Raw genomic sequence first — 20,763 nt, forward strand, 5'->3', positions numbered from 1 at the left:
TATGCCCTCAAGAAGAAGATGAGAATTTCTGCTTCTCCACACCTCTCCTGATCCAGGTATCTAAAAATCAGAAGGAATCCAAATCTTTTGCAAAGGCAAAAATTATGCTTCTTTATTTTATTTTGACCTTTTTAAAATTATAGTAAGAAATAACATTTTACTTTATTTCTTGGCCATCTTGTGTGTGTGGGGGGGGGTACAAACTGCTCATGTCTTTGGCACTTTTTTTTTTTATTGGGAGGTTCACCTTTTTCTTAGGATACCTAAGACTACTCTATACAGTCATATTATCAAGAACATTAACCCTTTTCAAGGCAAGCAGACGATGCACAATATTTTCCTGTTTGTTGTTAAGATTTCTTCCTATAGAAGTTTTCTTGTACAGTATCTGCCTGGGCTTTTCTTCAGCTTGATATTACAAATATGCATCTTTACATTTCCTTCTAGCACTTACATATACATTCAGTAACTTATTATATATAATATGATTTGTAATTTATATTGGTGTACAAAGTGGATGACATTTATTTTAATTTCCCCTTAGGTAAACCCACCCAATCTAACTTCAAATTCTGAACTACATCAACAAAAACATCATATGGGGGCACACTGGGTAACCTTTCTGAATCTCAAATCCATTGTCCATAAAATACTTAAATCACCTTATGAGATTTTCTTTTTGGATAAAAATTAAATGAAACAAGTTCTCAGAAGGCATGTGTGGCCTGAAAAGCTCTAGGCAAGGACGGGGTTTACCTTACCACAAGGAGAATGGCAGGTTCCTCACCTTGTCACTGGTCGGCTAATTAATGAGAATGCAGGTAGTCGGTGAATAGCGTTCTTTTTTAAAAAAAAATCCTGATAGTTCTGGCACTTTGATATTTTCCCTTAATAGTTCAATTATTCTGGAACAATTTACTGCATAATAACTTATTCTTCCCTCATTTGCTTGAAATGTCATTTCTTTATGGACGTTTAATTTAGCGAGGCTTATTCGTACTGAATTTCTCTTGTATGTCTGTGGCTTATTCCTACATGTCTATTCTTAATCCAGTACCCTATCAGTCTGCAGTTCATAGCTTTGTCATATTTGAATCTTGTTATTTGCAAGATCCTTCCTTCCCAACATTTTCTTTCAGGGTCTTTCCCATGGTCTTGGTGTGATGAGGATGGGTGTGCCATTTGAGCTGCTCGATCTAGTCGATGGCAAACCCATACTAGTCTCACAGCTTTCCTGTCAGTTTTTTTGTTGTTGTTATAAATGTGCACAATTTAACCTCCCCATTGTCCATCAGAGAGCTGAGGAAATGTTAACCTTGATGTCATGGATAATACAAAATTTTGCACTGTAGATTAAAGTTTTCAGTTTCTTGCCATGCTGAATATCTGTCGGAATAGTATATTTATAAAACAAAGGGGCTCAACACCCAAGTTCATATCAGCATTATTCGTCACTGTCAACAGGTGGGAGCAGCCCAAGAGCTCATCAACTGATGAACGGATAAACAAAACACGTGCACACAGATATCCCCACAATGGAATACTCCTCATCCATATAAAGGTAAGAAATTTTGATACGTGCTACAACACGGATGAAACCTGAGGACATGAGGTTAGGCGACAGAAGCCAGTCACAGAAAGACAAAGACTATGTGACTCCACTTATAAGAGGTCCCTAGAGCAGTCACACTCGTAGAGGCGGAAAGCAGCATGGTGGTTGCCAGGGGCTGGAGGAGGGGGAGTTCCTGTTTAACAGAGACAGTTTTGTAAGATGAAAAGAGTTCCAGAGATGGATGGTGGTGATGATTGTACCACAGTGTGAATGGACTTAATACTACCGAACCGTACCCTTAAAAATGGTTCAAATTTTATGTTAAGGGTATTGCAATACAATAAACAAACAGATAAATAAAATAAGATACAATGAAGTAACAATAAAGGGGATCTAGTCAATTTTGAAGATCTATGTGAGCTCCAAATTCAGCCCCACCCCACCCCAAAAACAACAAGCAAACAAACAAACAAACAAAACACAAAGAAACCCCAACACAAAAACATGCATCCACTGCACAGTTTAGGGAAACAGAGAAGCAGGAAATGGTGATGACTCCTTTTTAAAAGGACTGAAAGACCAGGGAGATCAGGAAGGGGGAAGCTAAGAGGAGCTTGGTAACTGTAAGCATGTGTCGTCAGAGTTTCCCACACAGCGCTGCCAAGGGGCCAAGTGGTGCAGGCCTGACCTACAGCCTGGCCCCTTGCCAGCTTCCCCCTGGCATGGGCCGCTTCGCAATGAATGGCAGGGACAAGGTCATGGGCACTAAAGGGAGTATGGACAAACACCCACCCTGTGCACTGCGCCCAACTTTGCCTGGGGCTCTAGGTAGGAGGCCAGAGGTTAGCTTATGTGCTTCCGGAGGGCCTGGCGTTGCTCTGTGGCTCAGCAGCCTGTCGGAAGCACACAAAAGTTTGGCTTGTCTCGTCTATGCAGCATGGGAGAGGCCCCCGGGCCAGGACTGATGGCTCTTCTCAATGGCCACCTGAGGGCTCAGAGGCCAGGGGTGGGGGGTGATCTGCCCGGTTAGCAGGCATGCTGACTGTCACCACAAGAAACAGACTTTCCCTCTGTCTCGAGTAAGTGCTTTTCTAGCGGGCAGATCAATTGTTTACTAGTTACTTTTGGTTTGGATTACTCTGCTTCTGTCACCCCCCTTCCACCCCAACATGCTACAACTCCGTCCCCACCCTAGGAGCTACAGGCAGAGGGGACATTTGTGGAACTTACAACTGCCCGCTTGGTTCTGGAAGTCCATCGACATATTGCTTACAAAATCGCTGTCAACGATATCCCGCCACTGGATGGTTTCCACGTTGCAGAGGACAGGGTTGTTGCTGAACCGCACAGCTCCTTGTAGGATTTCTGCATGTGAAAAGAACCTCAGTTTTCGAAAGGCCATGTCTTTAAACTTCCGCAAAGTACGTATGCATTTTTTTTAAAAAGATTTTGTTTATTTATTTGAGAGAGAGAAGGAGAGAGAGAGAGTGAGAGTGAGAGAGAGAGAGAGAGAGAGAGCAAGCATGAGAGGGGGGAGGGTCAGAGGGAGAAGCAGACTCCCCGCTGAGCAGGGAGCCCGATGTGGGACTCGATTCTGGGACCCCAGGATCGTGACCTGAGCCGAAGGCAGTCACTTAACCAACTGAGCCACCTAGGGGCCCAACGTATGCATTTCTTTACATTTGGAGTTCTGCTAAAACAAGGCCAGCGTGCGAACAAGACTTCCCATAGTGCTTTGCGGGGGGGGCAGGGGCAACTATCACAATTCAGAAGTAAGGGAAGGAAGGAAGTTGTATGATGGTGTGAAGGGGCAAAGGGGACAGAGGGGGGTGGCAGTCACCCACTGCGGGCTGGCTAGGCCAGGAGAAGGGGGCGATGCTGTGAGCTGCTTCTGGAGCTCCTCACTGGAAAAGGTAGCAGGGGAGTGAAGGGGGCTGAGAAGAATCTCTATGTACAATGAAGAGGTGGCGGACGCCAGGAATGCAAATGGCATGAAAGACTATGACTGTTTCCCAGGAAGAAATGATACGACTTGGAAAATCAGGAATGATTAAAAAAAAATGCAAGCGTGAGCAGAGGGAGAGTGTTGCATCTATGACAGTAGACAGAAATGGTTACTGAATGACTTCTATGCACAAAACGCTGCAGCTATGGGTCTGCAACGATGAAGTGGGTCCAGGAGCTGACAGGCAAGGGCCTTACAGAACACCTACAATCTGCAATCGTGAGAAGTAAAAAGACGGCAGCAAAGATGCTGGATGATTCGGGTGCCCCTGACTGGGTAGCTGAGAAGAGAAAGAGATCATCAGTCTGGAAGCAGTCATTCTTTTACTTTTACTCTCCATATTTAATGATTTTATTCTTCATGGTGGGCACTGAGTTAATTATTCATAACCGTACTTAATATTGAATAATTCACATCAAATTGTTATTTAATAACAATAAATATTCTGCACGCATACAACCCCATACCAACAACAGAAATAAAAGCAACTATAGGAATAACTCCTTAGTGCTTTTCCATAGTAATACCCTTGATTTTCTCAACATCCCTAGGAAGTGTGTTAACAATTGTTATGCACATTTTTAAAGAGGAGGAAGTTGAGACACAGAGAGAAGCCGCTCCAGGGGCATCTGGCTGGTGAGTGATGGAGCCAGGACTGGCACCCAGACAGTCTGGCTCCGGGGTCCACACTCTTAACCACATCTGCCTGTCACCATGAGATAGCATGAGGCCAGACAGGCAGATTGAGGCATGCTGAATGTACGTACCGTTTCGCAAAATGTGTAAATAGCACAAATTAGTATTAGCATAAATGCAGACCATGTGCGTGGGTGCTCTGAGCAGCTAAAGTGGTGGGTGGGAAGTCTTGGGGCAGTTTTATAGGATGGCCAAGCCCAGGAGCCCGACTAGAGGGCTGTGCCAGCCGCCTCTGAGCCGGGGTCTGGATGCCCCGCCTCATTCCAGCACGGCCGTCTGCCAGGTTCTGCCATTCCCGGGACCCCCTGATACACCCTCTGCTGTCATCCCCCCTTTCCTGGTGGGCCTGCTTCCCCATCACAATTGCACAGCACGTGGGAAGGGTAAAGACTCGGACGGCAGAGTACGATGGCCATTCCTGGCCATTTTTTCACCAATCTGGGACCTTAGGAGGATTACGTTGCCCCCATTCCTCTATGGGTAAGATGGTGGGGGTGTAAACACCTGCGCAGAAGGAAGGTGGTGGGCATGAAGTTCCCGATGGAACAGGACTGGCACCACACCTGCCGCATAGCAAAGGCACGCTCTGCATTATCTTCAGTTTCGTTGAAATCAACTTCCTGTCTCTTCTATCATCTTCCTTAGCTTCCACTCGGAGGACCCTCATGAGTGTCCTACCCACAGGAATTCAAACTCCACAACACCGTCATTCTCTGTCCTTAACTTCATTGTCCTTCAGTAATGCTCTGGGTAACAGCATTACTCTGAAAGCTGTCTCAAATAGGGGTGGTTTGTTCTTTTTTTTAAGATTTTTTTTTTAATTTATTTATTTGACAGAGAGGGAGACAGAACACAGAGGGAGGGTGAGAGGGAGAAGCAGACTCCCCGCTGAGCAGGGAGCCCGACATGGGGCTTGATCCCAGGACCCCGGGATCATGACCTGAGCCAAAGGCAGATGCTCAACCGACTTGAGCCACCCAGGCGCCCAGATTGGGGTGGTTTTTAATGTACGTCCTTTATACCTGAGTTCCAGGTAAGAGGACTGGCAGTTTGTTCACTCCCTAGGCACAGAGAGTCTGCATCCCAGCCAAGGTCGTCCGGTGTCTATTTCCCAGAACCATGACCACTTCTTACGAACTCTCTGGATATTTCCCCACAAATATAGGAGAAGTGGTACCTGGTTTAAATCTTCCCTTCCCGTCACTGACCATGTTCTTAGTAACTTCTACCAACTATATCTTGCATGTAGCTGACACTCAGTGCATTTGTATTTGATGAATAGAAGTCCTCTGAGTGGCCTTAAGAGAAGGGACGGGTTCGCTGAGTACCACCTCTGCACCCAGAGCCTCCACGCGCCCGGGCCTCTCACCGTGTAGATTTCTCAGGGGAAGCTCCTGCAATCCGGTCTTATTTGTGCCGTAATTGGATAAGACGGATAAGGCATGGGTGTTTTCATAGAGCACATTTCCTCGGATGATCTGCAGGTTTTCCAAAGGGATCCTCTGTACCGTGTTGAGGGCAATGAGTACGTAGCCAGCAACTTCCTGGATGGTCTAAGGAGATAAAATGTGACCATGTTACTTCTCTTGTGAGGAACTCAAGAATGCCAGGTGGAAAATGGGTCAAGGCAGCACGCACACAAGTGACTGACGACCGTAAGGCATGTAGATGACTTCAGTGGGGACAGAGCAGGGGCGGGGGTTACAGGATTTCCGATGACTCCTGCACTTTTGCCCCTTGAGCGTGCTGGCAATAACAAAGGGCAACGTGCACTATTTAGGAATGCTGTGATTCTCATTTCACGTGGTGTTTGGGATACTCAGAAGAAAATGAAAACATTTTATTAATTTCTTTTGTATCTGTCTTGCATGCTCTCTTATTAGAAAAAGAAAAACCCAGAAGGCCAATCAAATCCAAAGTTCAACTAGGACCAAACTCTGAAGCCTTCAGAGCTGGCTCCTATTGGCTCACTAGAGCCTACTGTGAAATATTTGGGAAACGTGTGAAGTGGTGTAGCTGGAAATCAACTATAATGGGAGTATGCAGGAAAATGCTACAAAGCAGGCTTTTTTTTTTTTTCCTTAAAGAGCCAATATACCAGGATACCACAGCTAACGCAATGGTTAGACATTTAATATCAGGGTCTATGATGATAGTGGAATTCCAGGCTGGCCTGTTTCTCTTTGACATTATTTCATAGCTGTAACTTGACACTAGCTGGAGAAGTGGTTTTCTGATAAAACTTGCATCTGTAGCTCCCCAGGACTTGTAATTGGCATAGTAAAAGAAATACACTAAGGTCTTTATCTACTTATATTTCCTTCTATCATATTTGGGTAAGACAATCAAACTGACGGAACTAACCTTTAAGAAGGAAAGGTCATAATTCCTTTGCATGTAGGTAATTTCCAAATTCCCAAGGACCACCTCACAGTTATTGAACATCCTCTGAAGGCTGAGAAAGTGGTCTTCAAAAGTGCCCAACTGGGTGAGTCGGTTACTTGTGCCTTGGCAAACTGCAAAAAAGGGAAAAAAAAGAAAGATATCACATGAAATGCCAAGTAAAGTAGTGAAACTAAAATAAAAGGTTCACACATTTCAACTAACCTTGCGAGTTTCAGTGACTTACAATATTAATTCTGATAAAAGGTCACTCAAGACCAATGGGGCAAGAAAATGTTTGTCTATGTATATAAGGTATAGTTCATAATAAGAGACAGCTCATTCCTATAATGCAGAGAGTCATTTTAAAATGTTAAAAATTCCAGGGGAAAGAGGGGAAAATTCTACGAAAATCTTTAAGACAACATAGTCTTTTTTTTTTTTTTTAAGGTTTATTTATTTATTTGAGAGAGCGTGAGTGCGAGCACATGGAGTGGAGGGGCAGAGGGAGAGTCTCAAGCAGAGCCCAACACGGGGCTCAATCCCAAGACCCCGAGATCGCAACCTGAGCCAAAACCAAGTGTCAGACACTTAACCGACTGCACCATCCAAACACCCCAAGACAAAATAGTCTTTCAGAGCTTTGGTAGACCATAAAAATGTGTACCATAAGGTATTTAAATAATATAATTACAATGTTGAATAACTACATAATGAACTTTTTACTTTACAAAAAAGATAGAATATCACATTACTGCGTGTCCAAAGGATATTTACAAACATAACATACACTAGCCCGTATTTTCTGACCACAACGTTGTACAACTTAAAATCAATGGCAAGAGTGTCAATTAAAATCCAACTGGCCAGAGATTAAAAATATTCTTCTAAGTTAATGCATCAAAGAATAAATCAAAGGACTAATTACAGATCTAGAAAATAATGAAATGGAAACATACATTTAAAAACACACTCAGCTACTAAGAGACCGACATGTCCTTCTGTTTGTCCACGAAAGCCACCCAGCACAGGTGGAGGTGTGATTGCTTTGCATTCTTTGGCAGGACACAGCCCTGGCACACTTAACTCCCAAATGTTTTAACTTAATACAAGAAATAGTTTAAATTAGGGGATGAAGTTAGCCTATGGAAATCACTTGACACTCTATATTTAAAAGCAAAGGAGATCATAATAAAGTCATATTTACAAACCCAGCTCTTTGAAAGACATGTTTAAGCAAGCATACCAAAACAAAGAAGTTGGGGCTTTTGAAGCAGGGAGCTTGTTAAGGGACTACACTTTGAACCAAAATTACCGTAAGAGTGAAGAAATATGGCCTCTGGCTTTGGAGGTTAGATCCAGAACGAGCCAGGTTCTGCCACATGTGCAAAGGCATGATTGTAATCAGTGGCCAGGTGGTTGAACACCAAAACAAGGCCAAAGTCAATATGCAGGTACTTTCCTCAGAAACTCTTTCTAAATTTACATCTATATTTTATAGTCTTCTTTGTTCCCTCCGCATGGGAACTGCTCTGAAGAGCATCGTCTGACCGTCTGCCCTTGCATCTTAAGGGCCACGGCAGCGAGCGCAAGTTCAGACACCACCTAATCAACCCGAAGCATTTACGCCAACGGTAAATGTGAAGCAATCGCCACATCCTCTCTAACTCTACGGGGATTTCCCTCTTCTCTTCTGTGGTCACATTCAAATCTGGTGGTAGAGAGAACTCTCACATGGGAACTGCAACAGTCCGACAATAGTGAGCCCCCATCTGCTCCAGGGGCAGAATGATTCCATAATTCTTCCAACTATAACACTGGACTGACCCAACATCTCCGGGCGGCTCTCACTCAGAGGTATGGGCTACTTCGATTGCAACCTCAATTTGGAACATCTGTACACAGTTGGTGGCAAAACGTGCAGATGGGGCCAGACTGATTTCCCAATTTCAAGGCCTTCAAAGATGCCACCACCGATGTAGGTACAGGGTTGTGACAATAACCCATGACCTTTTGGCTGGCACACGTTGAAACAAAAGTTTTCCTAGCTGGCAGACTATGGTCTCTAAGTTTCAGTCTAACTGATTGGCTGTCATCTAGGTTGCAGAGGACTGATCACGCCCTTCATCCCAGCCAGGTGAAGTGTCCTAGAACTTAGGGCTGGAGCACCTCTCAGAAGAGTTTCTTCAGTATGCAGAGAAATTAAAACTGTTAACAGTTGCTTTCATCTTAAAAGAATTTTTTTTTGAAAGATTTTACTTATTTACTTGAGAGAGAGAAAGAGAACAGGGGGTGGGGGAGAGAAGAGGGAGAAGCAGACTCCCCACTGAACAGAGAGCCCGATGAAGAGCTCGATCCCTGAGATAGTGACCTGAGCCAAAGGCAGCCGCTTAACCGACTGAGCCACTCAGGTGCCCCCAGTTGCTTTCATTTTAAATGATAAAGGATATCAGCTTGTAAATTTCCCTCAGCTGAACCAAAGAATTTTTATTACTAAATCAATGACAAAGAAACTTTTGTCAGTAAAAAAGGAAAACATGCCATTTAGGGGCACCTGGGTGCCTCAGTCTTTGGGTGTCTGCCTTTGGCTCGGGTCACGATCCCAGGGTCCTGGGATCCAGCCCCATGTCGGGGTCCCTGCTCCGCGGGAAGCCTGCTTCTCCCTCTCCCACTCCCCCTGCTTGTGTTCCCTCTCTCGCTGTCTCTCTCTCTCTCTCTCTCAAATAAATAAGAAATCTTAAAAAAAAAAAAAAAAAAAAGGAAAACATGCCCTTTAAGTTTAGCCTGTTACATTATAGAAAAAAATAATTTCAAAAAGACTGTAGTTGTGCTTTCATTCATTCATTCAAAAAATGCTAAATGAGCTCCTAAAATATTTATTTGATGAATACCTATCATGACCCTTCATTGTTTACAATTAGTATGGACTACTTTTATAGTCAGAAAAAGAGATGCTACATTTGGAAGATAATAATAGCAACATGACACATTATCGATGTGAACATTAATTCAAAAAACGTTTTGGGAAGCAACCGCACGACTTGTGTAAACAAATAAATGTGTTTTTAAAGATTTTTTTTATCTATTTTATTTGAGAGAGAGAAAGAGAATGAGAGAGAGAGAAAGCACATGAGATGGGGGAGGGTCAGAGGGAGAAGCAGGCTCCCTGCCGAGCAGGGAGCCTGATGCGGGACTCGATCCAGGGACTCCAGGATCATGACCTGAGCCGAAGGCAGTCGCCCAACCAACTGAGCCACCCAGGCGCCCAAATAAATGTGTTTTTAAAAGGCTTCATGCAAAATGTCGTTCATCTTTTTTTAATATGACAAACAACTGCAAAAAGCCCTAAATCCTCAGGATGCCTGGGTGGCTCAGTCGGTAAAGCGTCTGCCTTAGGCTCACGTCATGATCCCAGGTTCCTGGGCTGGAACCCCACATCAGGCTCCCTGCTCGGCAGGGAGTCTGCTTCTCTCTCTCCCTCTGCCTCTCCCCTTGCTTGTGCTCTCTCTCTCTCTCTCTGTCAAATAAAATAAAATAAAATAAGCCCTAAATGCTCAACTGTCCAACACGTGGATTCTTGAGAACAAGAAAGCAGTTGATATTCTGTGTGATTCGGTTTAAGGCAAATCCATCTTGAATTCTATTCCAGGGTTAATTACTAATGTCTCAAAAGAAATGAATACAAAGCTGTTTCTTCTGAGGCTTTCTCCCGCCGTCTGCCACAAAGGAGATGACCACGTCTTAACTGAAATCCAGAGTGAGGATCGGAATGATTTGACCTAGGCTTCTTGATTCAACAAAGTATCATCTCCATTCCATACTTATACCACGTCTCACATTATGAATATAAAGCAATGAGAAGATTTAAATGTGAGACCACTGAATTAGTAAAATTATTATTTTTAAGAAAATCACAAACTAGTTAGGCAGGTTGAAGACAAAACTGCAAAGGGCAAGAGCTTTTTAATTCATCCACCCTTCCTCAGTATGGGACCCCGAATGACTTCTCTCCAAGCTTTCTACCGCATGCTTTCCTCAAGTAGTAGACGGGGTGAAAATAATATTGACCTTCCAGAATTGTTTTAAAGACTGAATAAACACAAAAGCTCTCAACCTTCTTTTGTTAAAATTAGCTAGTGAGAAATGTGACAGTAATACAAAATACACCTGCACAGATATTAGAGGACCTCTGTGGATATATGCTTGCCCTGTGGTATTATCTGAACTGGGAGTGTTTGGATCTGCAAACAGCTTTCCTCAAATATTGGGCATTAAGCAGAGTTATTCTGTAGACTGTTTATCAGAAAAGGAAAGAAAGAAAAAGGAACACATTGAATTGAATGATTTCATTAAAATACGCATTGAGGATTAGGTGTTTAAGCCATTTACACATAGAGAGAAATGTAATATCACTTTAGGGCTATCCATTTGAAGACAAGCCAATTAAAAGTGTATCAAGCTCCATACAAAATGCTAGTCATTTGCTCTACCTGTTACAAATCTGAAGACAAATTCTACTGAAACAAGAGTAGCAGTCCCCAGGACACAGGCCCTCCGAAGCACTTAGCCTTTTCGTCCTCAGATTTTGTTATGAAGATTCATAAATGCGTAGAGAAGCTGAAAGAACTATACCATGAATATCCTTAGATTAGCTTTGTGCTCCTTTTATCCTGTCTCTATCCATCTTATTTTTTTGATGCATTTTATTTTATTTTAAGATTTTATTTATTTATGTGACAGAGAGAGAGACAGCGAGAGAGGGAACACAAGCAGGGGGAGCGGGAGAGGGAGAAGCAGGCTCCCCGCCGAGCAGGGAGCCCGATGCGGGGCTCGATCCCAGGACGCTGGGATCGTGACCTGAGCCCAAGGCAGACGCTTAACTGACTGAGCCACCCAGGCGCCCCTTTCTGACGCATTTTAAAGCTAAGGTATAAATGCCAGTACATTTCAGCCTGGCATACCGTTGATCGCAGCTCGAGGTTAATTTACAGCTGTTGCTGATGTAGCATCTACAAACTGTGAGGTAATCAATCTTAAGTGTAGCGTTTGGGAGTTCCAACAAATTCACACACCTGCGTCACCTCCGCTCCTCTCCCCATCTACGTACATCATCCCTAGGGGGCCCCCCTCATACCTCTTCTCAGAGGATTCCGCGCCCCCCCAAAACCATAAACCACTACAAATGATTTGTCTTCACTTAGAATAGTTTTGCCTACTTTAGAATCTCATATTAATGGGATTACATAGTATTGCCCTTTTGTGTAAGGCTTATTTCACAGCCTACCATTTTGAGATTCATCCATGTCACGTTGCACTAGCTTTTTAGTGACAGATTTTATGGGAAGTTACCTGCACATTATCTTTGGGCATCTAGGGCTGATTCATAGTCTGGTTGTTCTTTTTCTTTTTCTTGTGTGTGTGTTTTAAAGATTTTATTTATTTGTTTGACAGAGAGAGCACAAGTAGGGGGAGTAGCAGGCTGAGGGAGAAGCAGAAGCGGGCTCCCCTCTGAGCAGAGAGCCCCGACAGGACGCGGGCTCATTCCCAGGACCCCAGGATCACAACCTGAGCCGAAGGCAGACGTTTAACCGACGGAGCCACCCAGGCGCCCCCAGTTTTTTTTTTTTTTTTTTTTTTAAGATTTTATTTACTTATTTGACAGAGAGAGACACAGCGAGAGAGGGAACACAAGCAGGGGGAGCGGGAGAGGGAGAAGCAGGCTTCCCGTGGAGCAGGGAGCCCGATGCGGGGCTCGATCCCAGGACGCTGGGATCACGACCTGAGCCGAAGCAGACGCTTGAAGACTGAGCCACCCAGGTGCCACAGTTGTTCTTTTTCTTAAGAACGCCCCAATTTATCTGAACTGAAAATAAAAACCATGTGCCTCTTCTAAGTCTTGGAATCCCCTTGATTTTACGGGGCAGGGCCTGCAGCTTACCTGCCTCATTATGGGGGTGTACACCTCTCTTTTCCCACAAGCCTGGGCAAATCTGTATTGCTGATTAAGACACAATATTAAAACAAGTTTCTCCAGATTTTCCCAAATCCACTTAGACACTTTTGAAATTGCCTAAGCAAATTCATAATTGTTTTAATTTGTTGTCTTCTCAACTACATATGAATGTCTGCCAGAGTAGCTGGGCTCTTGTAAATCTCTCCCCTTGGCTTCCTAAATTGTCTGTGCTTTTATCCTTACCCCATTTTCCACAGAACACCTTGTTTTGAAGCAGAAATCCTATCACGCTACTCGTTGGTGTGAACCGTCCCAAAGTTTCCCAGTGTTATTAGAACACAGTACAAGCTCCATTCTCATCATCCCTGCTTCTCCCAGCCTCTTTGCCACACTCCCCGAGTTCTCTCCAACTGGCCCACTTCTCGTTCACTTCAGGGCTGTCCCACCCGCTGTCCCATCTCCCTTCCCTCCAGATGTCCGCATCTTTGTCTCCCTTTTATCATTGGGATTCCAACTCAGTGGCCATCCCTTCAGAAAAGCCTGTCCTAGAACCAGATTAGCTTAAGTGCCCACCATTGAATTCGATCATATCACCTTGCTTTCTCTACTTCCTAGTAAATTCATCAATACTTAGAATTATCATTTGTTTATGCAAATATATGTACTTATTTATTCATTCATCTATAGGGTGGGGAGTAGTGGATTTTATTTTTAATTTTTAAAAAGATTTTACTTATTTGTCAGAGAGAGAAAGGAAGGGAGGGAGAGAGCACAAGCAGGGGGAGCGGAAGGCAGAGGGAGAAGCAGGTTTCCCGCTGGGGAGCCCGATGCGGGACTCGATCCCAGGACCTCGGGATCAGGACCTGAGCCGAAGGCAGACGTTTAACCGCCTGAGCCACCCAGGTGTCCCTATTTTTAAATTTTTAAAAAAGATTTATTTATTTTAGAGAGAGAGAGAGAGAGGCAGAGGGAGACAGCGTGACTGGCTGGATCCCAGAACCCTGAGATCATGACCTGAGCCAAAATCAAGAGCCGGCCACTTAAATAACTGAGCCACCCAGAGGCGGATTTTACACAGATGTATGTGTATCTCGTTGGACCGACCACTATGATGCGTGTCCATGTGTTACTGCATTTCCATTTTACATGGGAAAGCAATGGGTGGCTGTATGACCATGGATGACAGGGATGAGACCATGAAAGTCTTGGATGACTTGACGGGGTCTCTTTGCTTCTCTTGTTTCCATACGTCCGATGGAAGAGGAAGGAGACAGGATGTCTTACAAGAGTGTCAGCCCTCACAACCTTCTGTCTGGTCACTGTAAAATCTTTCTAGTCTAAGTAACATATTTGATGAAGCTTTAAAAGCCAGAGGAGGACTTTTTTCCACTTTCATGCTGAGAAGGTTTAAGGAAATCCCAAATAAGATGATATTTATATAATAGATTTAAAAATATAGAAGAAAAAGATGCTCAGAGAATTTGCCAGAGGTTTCACTGTATCAGAATTTATCATTTCTTTTGCCTTACTGAAATTGTATTGTGGTGGTGATTTCAAAGTGTGCATGTATATCCATCTCAACTACGCTAAAAATGCCCAGAAAATGCACCAAGCTGTTAAAAAAATGGTCTTTTATCACTAGTGGGATTCCTTATAGTTTTTCAATTTTTCATTGAAAAATTATAGTGACCATATATTACTTTATAATAAAAAATTACTGAGGGGAAAATTTACAAAAATCTGTGTTAAACAAGGCCAAAAGAAAAACATCTTAATATAATACATTTTTAATGGAGAAATGATCAAGCACAACTATTAAGATCCTCAAAGTTTTACACTGTCCACGTTAAACGTCTTTGTAAAAGTGCTTTAAAAATTAGATGTAATTGATGAACAGTGAAGTACTATATACAGAAAGTGTGAGAAGGGAGAATAAGCTGGAGATAATTCACCTTATTATTGTTCTCAATAGTTGCATACGGCAGCTCTTGGAAAACACAATGCATTGCACAGAGGTAGTTTGGTTCATACGGCAATGGGCTTGAAGAGTTCCCAAGCTGCATTTTTTTCCCTGATCTATACATATTTTACATTGGTTTTGGGGAGCATAGCGTAATTTATCCCATAGAAAAATGTTACAGATTGTGACTACAGTACCAGACTAGCCTGGGCAACTTATTTAACTCACAACAGCTGGTAATAGGAAAGTAGAAAATCTACGGTTGAGTCATAATGAAATAATTGGGCAAAAAATAAAAGTAAATACAAAGCAGCATTTACATTGTCATTGTGGGTTTAATCAAAGGTTTTGGAGAGCGGGAAAAGTCTCATAGTTGTGAAGATGTTTCTCTATTTTCCAGAACTTTATGTTTTATCAGTAGTTCCTTATTTTATCGTATTTGATTTTTAACTAATAAATAGTTCTCAGCTTATAGGCATCCAAACATAGTTGTCAAACTCAATTTGAATCTACACTGTGACTTGGAAATGCATATGTAATAGTCAAAAGGTCCTCTTAAATATTTGATAACTTGCCACATGCATTATAATATCCCTACTGGACTAAACATGCCAAGGTCTGGCTTGTCCAACACAACTGCAAGCCACAGGAACTCCAATTAAGTTAACAAGCAGAAGATTTTAAAATAACACCTCTTTTATTTTTGAGTTAGGGAACAGAACACCTAAACTGGTTGATTTCTATCCCCATGGTTCTCATCCTAGCCACTAAAATAATCCCAAGCCAAGTTGATGATTTTTAAACAATATCCCCCTGCGTTAGGATACCTTTGTATACTGTGTCTACTCTCGCGGGGGTTAACTGATGCATCTGAACCCCAGGAAATTCGATTCTCTGAGAGACTGTGAAATATGCTTCCAGTGACATCATCAAACACCTATCAGAGTGATGATGGTGATAGTATCATTATGGGACGGTCTCCCGCCAGTTATCTCAACTTTCTGGGTCTCAGTGTTTCTCACTGGTTATATATGGGACGAGCTTGGGGCACCTGGGTGGCTCAGTTGGTTAGGCATCTGCCTTCGGCTCTGGTCATGATCCCAGAGTCCTGGGATCGAGCCCCGCATCAGGCTCCCTGCTTCTCCCTCTACCTCTGCCATTCCCCTGCTTGTGTTTTCTCTCTCCCTCTCTGTGTCAAATAAATAAAATCTTAAAAAAAAAAAAAACAGGACCAGCTCAGCATATCTGACGGGGTAGGGTGAGCAGTTATGAGATCATGGACATGGAAGTACTTCATAATTCACAGCTCCCTAAATATAAACTATGTCTGACACCGGGGCTTTACCCTAGCAACCAAACCTTGGCAATCTATTTCTTCTGCCTATGTCTTCGTGATACCAACGAGCCATTTCCCACCCCCCACCCAGGGACTTAAAAATTTTTTTTTAAATAGTCTCAGCAGAACTGAGGAGTTGTGTTGAAATTTGGGAGATTTTGTAATTCTTATTATAGGATGTTATCCCGAGAATGGTCCTAACTATGGAAACTAAATACCTTAAATCACAGGGCTGGCAATCCATTCCATCTTTAAAATAGATTTTATGTATTCGTTTGAGAGGGAGAGAGAGAGACTGAGCAAGAGAGAGAATGAGTAGGGCGAGAGGGAGAGGGAGAAGCAGACTCCTCCCCACTGAGCAGGGAGCAGGATGTGGGGCTCAATCCCAGGACCCTGGGATCACGACCTGAGCTGAAGGCAGATGCTTAACCGACGGAGCCACCCAGGTGCCCCTCCATTCTATTTTTTTATAGGTAGTTTAATGGTCCGTCAGAGATGAATCTGACCTATATTACTGAACTATGAGAAAATGATTTGGACTAAAAAAGATTTCATAAAGCAATACCCACCAACCTTTTATTCATTCAATCCAATAAATCTCTTTTGAATACCTAGTATGTATCAGACAACCCTCTGTCTTAGTGGCCAGGGTCTCAGTATTTTAAACATATGGACATGCACTGAACAAAAATTCATGGATGGAAGAATTACGTATATCAGCATCTTTATCAGGTTATACAGAACTAGATCTATACATGGTTAACGTATACCTTCACTGAATATTGAAGGCTGAGCAGGGCACACAGAAGAAAGGACAGAACCGCTGGATCTGGTTTAAAATCTCTCTATGAGAAAATATAAACAGTGAATTGAGTGTGTCTGGTTTTTCCTTTCTAGAGATATCATGAGTAAGCTCCTCCTCTCTGGCCTGAGTTCTGTTTTTCTAATCTCCTAGCTGAGGACTATTGCTTACTCATGTTCAGGGGCCCTCTCTTCACATATAGGGATACTTCCGAAGTGACTAATACCACTTCCCTTCCAACAGTCTGGTAGCCAAACCACTGCTTCTATCCTTCGCCTCCACTGCCATTTTTGCTTCTGACCTATTTCTTTCGAGTTCTGTTGCCTTCTCAGATCAGTCCTTCAGACCTACCAGTGCAGGGCAGTGCAGAGTCACGAATCATGTCAATGCCTGACATCGCCACAGTCCTTCCCAGTTTCCAAGGCTGCCCTGAAACCTGGATGAGGAACAGGTGTTGAAGAGCTAGTTACCACCGAAGAACCCACTGAATGAGGATGGGTTTGCCCATCTGACTGGTTGTCTGCCTCACACAACGCCAGGAGACTTGAAGGGATGATGGGGAACTTCCGGGGTGGGGTGGGGCGGGAAAGGTGACAGGAGTGATTGTCACAGACGGTTAAGCCCAGAGAAGGGCTGGTGGAAGGACGTGGGAAATATAGAACTCCAAAACGGGGTTGGTGGCAAAGGCCATTGCTTGAAAACCAGGTTTAAAAGCTGATGAAGGTTTGACAGAAGACTGCTCTCAGTTTACTACCACCTTTCAATTCTGACTTTGTTCAATAGCGAACTGGTGAGCAGAAAACAGTGGGTGGGTGAGAGTGTGAGCCCTCAGGTCCAACATTCCCAAAGCCCTTGGCACGCATGGTTGGCAACCTGCTACATATTCAATAGCTTCTCACAGTCCAGTCTAATGTTACGTCTCAGGGTGCAGCTTTTCTCTTCCTACATACACCCTCACAATCTGTCAATCCCAGCAAGATGATGTGGAGGTAAAGCGAGGCAGGGCTGACAAGATTTCACTCCTCTGGGCACAGTCCTCACCCAACTCACCTGCCTTCTGTTTTGTACTCTGCTCAGGTCCACATGACTCACTCTCTAATGACAAAGGCTGAGTAATAGTCCCCATATTGGGCTTTTTACGTGCGGGTTGAGTTGTCCTTCTAGAATTCATCTGAATGCCATGCACGGCTGAGAAGCATCACGGCAAGGTGGAGTCATTAGCCTTAGGGGTTACAGCCTCTCAGAAAGGGTTCATTCCCCTATGCTCTGTGATTTGCACCTGGGCCATGAGGGGCTGTTTGTTCTTTTGTTCATTCATTTATTTAACTAAAGCATATTTGATAAAATAGTAGAACCACAGGGGCGTCTGGGTGGCTCAGTCGTTAAGCATCTGCCTTCGGCTCAGGTCATGGTCCCAGGGTCCTGGGTTCGAGCCCCGCATCGGGCTCCCTGCTCGGCGGGAAGCCTGCTTCTCCCTCTCCCTTTGCCCCTGCTTGTGTTCCCTCTCTCGCTGTCTCTCTCTCTGTCAAATAAATAAATAAAAATCTTTTAAAAAAATAAAAAAATAAAATAAAATAGTAGAGCCACAGTTGCCAAGAATGAATCAGAAGTACTCACTGCCCTGAAGGAATATATGAGTCCTTTGGGGAGATGACTTTATACATGAAATAATCACAGGACATCCTAAAGCCACTCAGGGTAGAGACGTACTAAAGGAATACAAGTCAGAAAGCAGCGAAGTCACCAGCCTGGAGTTATCTGGGGAAAGGACTCCAATATTCTTATTACCAAGCAAGTGGAAACATGATACTTCACTTTCAGAGTAAAAGAACAAGTCGCCAACAAGTGCCAGGTGCTGAGCCTGGTGACTTTGCCTCACACAGTCCCACAATATGCCACACGCCAAAAATCAGGTTTCTTCCATTCCTGTCCGTGTTTCTGCATTCCTCTCCTCTGGGTCATTGTCCATATCCTAATTCGGGGGTACAAGTGACCCTTTCTGGGTTTGTTTACAGTTATCTGTAAGGATCATGTCTCCATCCATGCTTACTGAACAAAATTCTGGAAAAGATGCGTAGTTTGCAAGGAAATGAAAGATTTCTAGTCTAGAACGGGGAACAAGGACCTTTAATGCAAGCGTTTCTCTGCAGAAAGCCTCTGGGTTCTATGGAGCAGTGCCTGCCTACCCCCCACCCCAAGTTGTTTCAATGTTCTTTTAAACTTTCTATTATTATCCATGCTTTGAAAAAATCAGCCTCTAACGCACAATTGTTTTAAGGCTCTCTCTAAATAACACACACATTTAAGTTGGTTACCAATGAGCATTAGGAAAAAACCAACACAAATAGCCACCCTACCCCCTGCAAAAAAACAAAGCAAATGACGACAGTAAAAATTTGAAACAGGGGAGCAATCGCTAAGACACCAGGAAAAGGCCATTAAACCTGTGTTTTCTAGTAAAACAAAGATAGTCCCAGCATCCCCCCTCCGACCCTCCCCTTGGCGGCACCTGCCATGGGAACGTATGTCTAGTGCCTAAGCCAGCCTGCGAGCCTTTGCTGTGTGAAGACTTCCACAGGTCTGGCTCTTGCAGAACTGCAGGCAAGCCTGGAAATGAAGTGCAAGGAGATCAAAGAGCTCTTCTACGGAGGGGGGGGGGACCTCCAGGAGCAAGGGTGGATCTGGAAGCTGCCCCAAACATCAACATAGAACAATCAGTACCTAAAGGAGCTAAAGGAGGCGGGAGGGGGTGGGGTGGGAATGAAGCAAAGATATTGGAGGCAAAAGGAAGCTCAGCCACTCTATACAGGGTACTTGGGAAAGAAGTGAATTTGGGAGACAGGGTTGGAGTGCATGGAGGGGGCTGAGGTTTCCAGGCTGCTCCTGTCTGAGCTAGCCACAATGCTACCTCGGGCTGGAATTGTTCTCTGTGTCATCCATCTCCTCCCTTTTGCTGCTGGGAACAAATGAGAAGCAGTGGAAGGAAGAAAAATAATCTGCCTATAAAGATTAGTGGCTTGATCTCACCAATGAGGGGAGCCTACTGCTTTTTTTTTTTTTCAAGTTACAGAAACATGTCAGGTTCTCAGCAGAACTATTTGAACCAATATCTCATGTCATAAAGGATATGAAAAGTAAAAGAAGTAAAAAAAAAAAAAAAAGAAAGAAAAGCAAAAAAACAAAAACAAATAAAAACAAAACAAAACAAAAAATGTGGCAAGCTACCGGAAGGCCATTTTGACTACAGAACAATAAGCAATCAAACTTCCATTGGCACCTGTCAGTGATCATGGCCTTGGAGTCACAAGGCCTGGATTAGAACTCTGGTTTCACTACCACCACCAAGGCAACTTCTTGATCATGTTGAGTCTCTTTTTCTTGTGAAACAAGGACTTATGACTCGGGAGGAATCAATGAGATGGCAGAATTCCTGGCCCAAGCACCTGACACATGGCAGACCCTTAACAAATATAACTATGGCTTGAATCTGAATTAAATCTGGACTGGACCCCAGTAGAATGAATTGCTTCCTTCCTCCGAGCACTCTGAGCGGTAGACCCCTCTGCCTTCTGCTCACAAGCTGTGTGTGGCCTGGTGAGCAGCTGTGGGCTCTTGCCACTGAGCGAACCAGCCTGCCTGGGTCGCAGGGACGAGCCCAAGGCTTGAAAGTAAGGCATCTGGACCCAACCCTGAGCAGGGGAGCCCATGCTGGGCACTTAAGAGCTGAGGAAGCCACACCTCTAATGTGCCTTTTAGAATTCCCTTAAGAGAACTCCCAGCTTGCTGCTCAGAACATTCTCTACTGTTATTTTGCACTTAGAAAAAGCCCTCGTCTGACCCTCTGCGGTGGTTTCGTAAGCATAGTTGGATTTGTGTGCTTTGTGCATGCACATGTTTTTATTTAATGCTTGCTTTAAAATGGACAATTTTTTCTTTTCATTACTCCTACTTAATCTAAATATTCCCTTTAAGTTTCACTTTCAAATGGGAAGAGGAAGTAGCAGTGCAAAGAGCAGAATTAAAGAGGACAGACCGAGTCCCGGGGCGGGGGGGGGGGGGGGGGGGGGGGGGGGGGGG

At 43.8% G+C, this 20,763-nt stretch overlaps 1 protein-coding gene across 4 annotated transcripts in view; it reads right to left on the minus strand.

Moving 5' to 3' along the window:
• The window catches only part of EGFR (epidermal growth factor receptor), a 200,647-nt gene that overhangs the window by 51,961 nt on the left and 127,923 nt on the right, over window positions 1–20,763 (minus strand). For all 4 annotated transcript variants that reach the window (XM_073886883.1, XM_025853155.2, XM_073886884.1 and 1 more), the window contains exons 2-4: window positions 6,618–6,769; window positions 5,623–5,806; window positions 2,783–2,917 (exon numbers count right to left, since the gene is read on the minus strand). In XM_073886883.1, coding sequence (XP_073742984.1) covers window positions 2,783–2,917; window positions 5,623–5,806; window positions 6,618–6,769 — 471 coding nt within the window. The remainder of the gene's footprint in view (window positions 1–2,782; window positions 2,918–5,622; window positions 5,807–6,617; window positions 6,770–20,763) is intronic.

Source organism: Callorhinus ursinus, unplaced genomic scaffold, assembly GCF_003265705.2.
Source record: "Callorhinus ursinus isolate GAN/ISIS: 27379988/994484 unplaced genomic scaffold, GSC_fseal_2.0 scaffold73, whole genome shotgun sequence".
Lineage (NCBI taxonomy): Eukaryota > Metazoa > Chordata > Mammalia > Carnivora > Otariidae > Callorhinus > Callorhinus ursinus.